This window comes from Montipora capricornis, chromosome 6 (genome assembly GCF_036669925.1).
Source record: "Montipora capricornis isolate CH-2021 chromosome 6, ASM3666992v2, whole genome shotgun sequence".
NCBI lineage: Eukaryota > Metazoa > Cnidaria > Anthozoa > Scleractinia > Acroporidae > Montipora > Montipora capricornis.
In genome coordinates this window covers 44995509-45004181 of record NC_090888.1, presented here as the reverse complement: position 1 = coordinate 45004181, position 8673 = coordinate 44995509, and the positions used below count along the sequence as shown (strand labels likewise).

The 8673-nt window shown below is 37.9% G+C and overlaps 1 protein-coding gene across 2 annotated transcripts; it reads left to right on the top strand.

Moving 5' to 3' along the window:
* The first annotated feature begins 666 nt into the window (after window positions 1-666).
* LOC138052242 (uncharacterized) lies at window positions 667-6613 on the top strand. 2 transcript variants are annotated; one of them, XM_068898631.1, is made up of 7 exons: window positions 667-820; window positions 1964-2391; window positions 2682-2822; window positions 3556-3726; window positions 4624-4699; window positions 4882-4962; window positions 6037-6613. In XM_068898631.1, exons 1-7 carry the CDS (start codon window positions 772-774, stop codon window positions 6153-6155), a joined length of 1065 nt encoding a protein of 354 aa, XP_068754732.1. In that variant the 5' UTR covers window positions 667-771; the 3' UTR covers window positions 6156-6613. The 2 variants fall into 2 exon arrangements, with proteins under 2 accessions (XP_068754732.1, XP_068754731.1); XM_068898630.1 differs by having other exon boundaries at window positions 2679-2822.
* The last annotated feature ends 2060 nt before the right edge of the window (window positions 6614-8673 follow it).

Genomic DNA, 8673 nt, shown 5'->3' with positions numbered 1-8673 from the left:
CTGTTGTATTTTACCAAAGGAGGGCCTTGTTTGTGATTTACATCTATTAAAACATACTTGTCAGTAAATTAACATATTTCTTATCGAAACTTACCTTCTGCTATTATCAAGACCCATCGAAAGTAAGATTTTCGAGGGCACTACATTAGGGGATTCCCCAAGTCTTTTGCGGCTTGAATGATCTGCATAAATGCTTTCGAAAGCGTTTTCAGTTTCGGTGGGGAAAGACCCGGTTGACATCAGTAGATACTGCGTTATATTTCCTTAAACCGCAAATAAGCTAACTTACCTTATAATTCTTGGAAGAAAATATGTGGGTGAAGGTTTCAAACATAACAGCGCGATCGTGCAAATGTTACGTGACCCATCGCTACCGAGCACGTCACGGAAGTTCGTTGTTATTCGAGGTTGAATGTCACCATTAAAGTTTCATCTTTTCATGAGAACATTCGATTATCTCACGTTCTTCAAGGTCAAAGTGAAAATATAGGAGGATGTGCAACGCTGCAAAACTTCCGCTTGGGAAGAACCCCGAGATGTTGGCTTTCATTATTACTTAATAATATATAAAATACCAAATTGCGCTCCAAGGAAGTTTTAATTCATAACAATAAATATTAAACAATGAGTGTGGAAACCGAAAATCCGGCGTGAAATATAATATGAGGTAATTTTTGTTGACCTTATTAAGGTGTAAGCGGCTATGACCTGTGCATATAAATAAAGGCAACGAAACAAGTTCTGCACAGTACGCCAGAGCCTCGCAAGAAAATGGTACTGTCACTCTACGGAGTTAAAAAACCAACAAGTTTGACTATTGGTAAGCTCTCAGGATCAATGATGTAAACAACATTTTGATTTTGTCTGCAATGGCGTTTTCACAAAAGCAACCACTACGTTTAATCTCCTTGGGTAGGGTGTCCCAGCAACAGCAAACCGCTTTTTTCGCCGTGTCACCATAAATGTTCTTGTTTAAGTACGTTTTCTCTTTGAACAGGATAAAATTTTATTGTCTGATTCACTGGAAACGACCGGATAAATTACGGATAAATTACGTTCAACGAAAATTCTTAAGGAATTTAAGAAGGCTGTGAGAGAACTACATCTGTAATGTACAGATTTCTATAATTCATTGTAATAATTTTAAGAGTTAGGATTGTTTATTTATTGATACAGTTAAAATGTTAGTTATTAATTGATCATGTATATATACATATACAAAAATCATTTATTTATGTATTTCACTTTTCTCGGCATAATAGCATGTATTTGCTAGCCTCATCAACACGAGTTGAAATAAAGTTACTTACTTTATACAATTCGGTTTAAACTTTAGGAAACAAGTTAAGTGGAAATGAACGTAACGGACTCCGTACGAGCACTTGTGACATAATAATACACCAAATTTTCTGTGAACGGCACAATAATATTGAAGTCTGAGAACCAGATTAGAGTTAAAACTAGTTTACATGTTCTCACGTTTATTTTGCGTCTTAGTCACATCTTTTTGCAGAGTAAAAAGGAGAACTATTCAGGAAGGTTGATATTCTTCAGGAGAGTGTGTAACAGTCGGGTTTACCTGATATCCAAGTGATGGCATAATTATTCCCACATACAAGCACTGCAGATTTGTGCCTTTGTGGTAAAGATCAAACCTTTCAATCGGTTAAATTTGGGACGGGGTATAGAGAAAAAATTGCTTCCAAGGAACGGTGGTTTATGAAAAACGGTTCCCTGAGGCAGGTCTATTAATTGGCAATGGCATGTTTGCCAGTTCTTATGCTTGCTATGTACACTTGTGTTTGTGTGAAAGTTGATCAATACTTGAAAGAGTTTCGAGAGAACAGAATTTTCAGAGAAAGGTAATGATTTGATTAATATATGGAAGAGCTAAGCAAAGGACTAGGGAAACTCAATCCACAAAAGTTAGTTTACAGAATGTACCGTATTTGTTTTGTTTCAGTTGACCAACAACAGGCCAACAACGACCGGGGCTCAAAAAACCTTCAAGTCAGCTGCTGTTACGACCTCAAGAAAGGACAAGACACTGTATCAACTGAGCACAGCTGTCTGGTGAACGCAGGTAACACATGGATTATCGATGTGAAATGTCGACCGAAACAAATGGTTGTCAAAGCGCCATCTGGACAATCAGACCGCTGGAGAAGCCTAAAGGAGGTTTACCCTGATGCAAAAATAGAACACAAACATAATGACATCGAAGTAACCCTTCCAGTGCTACCGGAAGACATTGAAATGGCTGCTTTTGGACGACCAGGAAAAAACGACAAGAAACGAATGCAAATGGTGATTTTTGCAGAACAGCCAAGGCAAGGACAAAACTGGAAGATTTTGATCTATCTGGTAGATGATACGACAACAGCATGTAAGGTACTTCTGCATTCCCTCATATTATTTCTTTACGGCTTCACTCCAATTTGTGTGAAGTGTTTCCGGCATCCTTATCCCATTGGCAATTATATAAGTTGGCAATTATATAAGTTGAAGGCCAGTAATTGGTACCGATCACAGAGCACTACTTTATCTGCAACTATAATTCGAGAAGTGTATTGCAATTTTCAAATAGTCAACCAGTCCAGTCAGTACAAGCGTGTCTGTTTTGTATCAATTATGGTGATCCACGATTCTGAATCGATACATTTCGTTGCAATAATTAGCAGGTGTGCCAGAAAGAAGAAAAAAGACACCGAAAACTTCTGGTTCCAGTGGCTGGGATTTTTGTGTCCAACAGTGATGAGGATATCAGAATTGAACTCGATGCATTAGAACACGGATGGAAGATCAAAGGAAGTAAAGTGAAGGTAAGCAAAAAGTGATTTTTTTTTTAGTTTCACAATTGGTTAAGGTGGTTCTCAATCCGCTCCAAAGCCGATTTTTACAAATTGATTTTGCTTTCAGTTTTATATTAGCCTGATAATCACTTCCGGCAACAAAAGATGAGGGTACCCGAGTGCCTTTTTGATATATAAACGTTTAAAGACAAAATATAGGATGCTTTTAGATGGTGTTTTTGTTGTCATGGTAGCGTATTACGTCACATTAATGAGTACCTCACTTAAGCAATTATTGGTGTTTCATTTGGTGGAATAAGATTGCCGTTATGTTACAACTGAGTTGATCCGGCTGAAAAGACATTCCCTCCAAATTGTCGAAACTGGCCGATGAGCCACGTTAACTTTTTCCCAATTTTCTTCGATCGATTCCTAGAAAGAATCATTTCCCGCGCATAGTAGTCCGTCGAGCTTGTTTTCCTACATTTTCCTTTTCGTCGGTTTACACGAACAAATTTCGTCCTTGACAATTTTTTCCTTGGCATTCTAGCTGTACCTTGCCAAGGAAAAAATTTGTCAATTTTACGCTATTTACACGAGCAAGTTTTCCTTGTCAAGGAAACCTTCCTGGTGTAAACGGGGCTAAACTGACCAATTTAGCGGCCAGCCTTCCCAAAAAGTTGTTGCTACATTTGCCGGTCATCATTAAGATACCAAAGTTTAAAAAAAATATCAATTATTTCTTGTGTTTAATTGCTTTCAGACCATCAAAGCAAGCGCTGCTTGGAATCCGCCAGAAAACGCCACAGATTTTCCCAGCTGCCATTTTGATATCATCCACGTGGACAAAACAAAGCAATCATTTTTCTGCGGAATCACAGCATCGCATGAAAACGACACTGCGAGATCAGAGATTGTGACCTATTTTAAACGAGTTAGTATTGAGGAATTCTTAGCTTTTAGCAAAAGTCAAGAGAGAAAATGCTATGAAGAGAAATTTGATTCAATCCCTTTTACTAGAGTCTTACGAGACAACAAAAATGGTATAATATCCCTCTGAACCTTATAGAGACTTCCTCTGTTTGAATCGTCCTTCAACAAAGAAAAATGATGCAATATTTGAAGTTAAACTGAGTAAGTGGCAGTGGGTAGCCTATACTGCCACTGATCTGCCGTTCAAAGTTCATTGTCAAACGGAGCTTCCTCAACACGTACAAATAAGAATTCTCTCTTTAAAGAGGAAAGAAGGTGTCGAAAAGGCTTTGCACTCAGTTGAAATCAATAACCATAACCGCACGGTACAATTGCTTCCCTCATAATATCTCCAGCACGCGATTTACGCTACTGTTTGTTAATTATACGGGGGTATAATTAATAATAATAATAATGATAATAATAATAATAATAATAATAAGAAGAAGAAGAAGAAGAAGAAGAAGAAGAAGAAGAAGAAGAATAGTAATACGGGGTGCAGAGATGGCGCAGTGGTGAGAGCACTCGCCTCCCACCAATGTGGGTTGTGTTTGTTGGTTCTCTACTCTGCACCGAGAGGTTTTCTCCGGGTACTCCAGTTGTCTTCTCTCCTCAAAAACCATCATTTGACTTGATTTGCGTTAATTGTTAATTGAGTTTACACTGTCCCCAATTAGTGCCCCAGTGCTAGAAGGACTAGACACTTAAATAAAGTTCCTTTCCTTTAACAATGCATGGATCATTCCCAGTGACCAGTTATAAAGTTGCGTGTGTTCTTGCGATGGATTGCAAGAAACCATCATGCAACCCACTCATAACAATATAGAATTCATTTACATGACGATGTTATTGCTTTCAGGAGAGAGGTCAAGAAATCATTCAAACTTCGAAGAACTTACCGAAAGCCAGTAAATACCAGTGTCTTCAATCGAAAGGTAAAGAAGGCAAAGAATCTGAAATTGTCATTTTCATTAGAGTTCACATTGATACTAACAGTCCTGAAACCCGGACGATGGCCGGTCAACGGGTTTAGATCCACCGCCGGCCTTCTACAGAAATGGCCATTAACGTTAGAAACGGCTGTTTTAAAATTAGTATTTATCTCTATTTTTTACAGATGCCGGTGAATCGCTATCAGTTTTGTGGTTTTGGTTATTTTTTCTTCGATCTTTGATCGTCCAAGCCTTTCACTCAAGAGGTAATGGCAGTAAGTCACCAAGAACATTCATCGTAATTTCCGTGTTCCTTCTGCTGTCAGACAACCGGCCCTAGTTTATCAGACTAATTATAAGGGTCTGATTATATGGCAGCCCGGGCTGAAATTTCAGGCCGGGTTCTGAAAGAATACTTCTTGAAGTGAAAGTGGCGATTACATCCTAGCCCGGTTTCTAAAAATGGGTTGAAATTCCATCAGTCGATTACATAGACTTTTTGCGAAGTTTTTCCCCCGTTTGCCCGGGCTGAGAAATCCGCAAAAAATCCTTGTAATTCCGCTCTGGCTGAAAATGGAAGGCGAGCATGCGCATCCCATCTCAGTATATTTCCCCACACAAATTTGCGTTTTTCGACCCGGCTGAAATTCATTGTATAACCGCGGCAAAATTTCGGCCCGGCCAGTGAGCGGAGCAAAATTTCAGCCCGAGCTGAGACTGGCCATGCATGTAATCAGGCCTTAAATTCTCAATGAATGCTGTTATGATACAGTCGAAACGCATCATTATCATTTGAGAGCGTGAACCCTTTTGTTTTTCTTCCTCTTTTCTGTGTCCATTTTGATAACATCGGTTTTGTGGTCTTTACAGAGTATTTCATAGATCACCGTAACGTTTTTTTCTGAACTCTACACTGCTTGGTCATCTAGTTGCTTTGCGATCGTTTGCGGAATAAATCAACCGTAATATAAATTTCAGTTGATACCACACATTAAACCGGAATAATTAACTCATGGCCCAAAAGATACAGATCGGGAAGATGTACTATATTTTCCCCCTTGACTGATCGGATGTGATTGATATATATAGTACGAATGATTGTTATCATTATGATTATATTATTATTACTGTTGTTGTTATTATTATTATTATCATTATTATTATTATTATTATTATTATTATTATCATGATTATTATTACTATTATTATTATTATTATTATTATTATTACTATTATTATTATTATTATTATTAGTAGTAGTAGTAGTAGTAGTAGTAGTAGTAGCAGCATTGTGTTTACTAACTATTTACTAAAATCCATATTTTTTCCCTTCTTAACAGGTACAGTTCCGACCAATCAAAATCAGCGTTTTATGACAAAGAAGGATAATTCAGCACACACCCTTAACAAAATTTCACTTCATCTCACCGAACAAACTCTTGGCTTCCCTCACGTCTAGGCGGCCATGTTTGTGTACTGAACAATACCGAAAAAGGTTTGTTTTCGACACCAACATGGCCGCCTAATCACCTGAGTGCAAGCCAATAATAAGACCGACAATACTTTAGAAATCGCGCTACAGTTTATATCGGCCTGTGACCATCAATTCAATAATTTAGCATTCAACTTTTAAATCAGACCCTCAGTGGAGGCATTCAGTCACCGCATATATACATACTGAAAGTGTTAAATGCAGATTAATATCAGCGTTTTATCGATCTGTCCTTTTTGAGGCGACTAATTTTGTCGGAACGTTGTCCGAGTTGTAGAGAATCCACCAGCTGATGGGTTAGTAGATTCACGGCAACTTTGACAAGGTTTCGACATAATCATTCGTTCTTTAAGAGGGTAGAACGAATGAATCTTGAAATGAATCTGTAGAATCTAAATCAAGAATAAAAAAACAATTCAATTCAACGACCAGTGTTTATTGACTATATTCTGTTTGAGTAAAAGAAGACTTTAAAGTAAGTGAACGATGATAATGCGGGCAAGCCCTTCGTAAAAAGAATTACTTGAAAATAGAGATGCGTTAATGATAGTGAGAACAAGGGCCTTAGAATATTCCTTGAGCATCCTGCACTGAACTGAGTCAGGTCCAGTCTATGTAAATTTTGTGTTGGGTGTTTTAGAATTTAACAAGAAAACACTCGTCTCAATAGATAAATGATTTCATGAACAAACAGAAATATGCTACGTATTTAACTGAAATGCAATTGACAACTGACAATTAGTGAGTGGCCATACTGCTTTCAATTCTTGGTTTTATTTACATCACGCAGCCGGGAAAATTTGAAAGAATCAATACACATTGATAAGAAATAGTAATTTTGCAAAAGAGTAATCTTTATGAATAACCGTATTGGTTTCACTTCTGATTGATTGATTGATTGGCGCGAGAACTTTGAACCAATCACCAAAGCTGGCTGCAATTCACTAATTACTTTCGACACTCAATTGAAAACCAATCTAACTCCCAAGAGTGATCGGTACGTAAATCCTCTTTACAATTTTTAATGAAATGTCCGTTAGACAGGTATTGAGGATGAAGAGTTTTATCAGCTCAAGAGGTGTGATCTTGATACAAAACCAAATTCTCATGACTAGCCAACAAAGAACTCTATGGTACTAGTTGGGGGAATGAACGTTTCGATCGTGGTGGGAATGAAAAGGTTTAGAGATTATTTTCTGACCAAATTAAACCACACGATAGTGTTTCTTGTGCCATTTGAAGACTGATGTCACTGTTTGATACGGTGACGACCAGACTTTTATTAGATCAGCTAGATATATCCAGGATATATCCCGTTCTAGAGGCTTTTGGTTTTCGGCAAAGCAAGTTCTTGATGCAAGTGAAAACTGCTGGAGTTGTCGTTTGCGTTTCCGCTATTGTCATGTCTAGAGTTGCCACAGTAATAAATTTTAAACATAAATCATCTAAGATACGCAAAATACAGGGAAGTCAAATAAAAACGCAAGTATCTGCTGGCCTGGCAAAACGAGACAAACAAGTCGCCAAGACTTAGTGGTCGTTCTGTTTTCACTTTGCTGGGTTCCTATCATGACCATCACGGCAATATTTCCAGATCGTTATACGAAATGGCTCTTTGGACAGGCTTTTACAGCCTCGCTAACTCTGCTCAGAAACTCTGTATCTATTTATATAGACAACAGAATTATCGACAGACGTTCAGAGAAATCATTGGCCTGGATACAATATCCACTGAAGTAACACGACACAAAACCCAGCTTAAAGGGAAAGTAAGGTGTGCAAAAAGTCTCTCTAAATTACTAAAACTTGTTCCCTGTAAAAATGTGACAAGAGCAATTCGAAGTTGTCTCTTTCGTGACTTGGAGAACGCCATCTTGGATATGACGTGTTATGACATAGCAATAGTCAACAAACGTGTTCGACCTTACCAAGTTCTTTGTTCCCCGATCACTTTCTCAATGCTGTGACCTTCCTTCTCCAAGAAATTCAAATGTAAGATGAACTATGGTAAACAGTCTTGTGGTTCAATAGCTAGTAGGCCAAGTAGGCCATAAGTGCGACAGAAACTCAAACTCTTTTGATTCGTAAAACTCCTGCATATAACTCAAGTATACAACCCTGTTTAACGACCACGAGATAAATCTGTTCTGATGTTGGAGCCAATATTAATACAATTTACGTACCCTCTGGATTAAGATTCAAATCTACAAAGTATCCCTCTCCACGCCTGCGTTTTCCTTGTTTATATCAGGTACGTCTAGTCATCCGAGGAAATCCTTGACTATTGCTACGTCATAGACTCGTTTGCATACATAAAAACAAAGATGGTGGATTTCAATTTAAAATTGCCCATTTTTGAAGCGTTATTGTTGACTATTTAAACACATTTAGTCCAAATGAGTGGTCAAGTATAACAAGACAAGTAAAGAACGTTCGATTCAGAGAAAGTTTTTCTAGGCCGCACTTTCCCTTTAAGGTGGCTCAA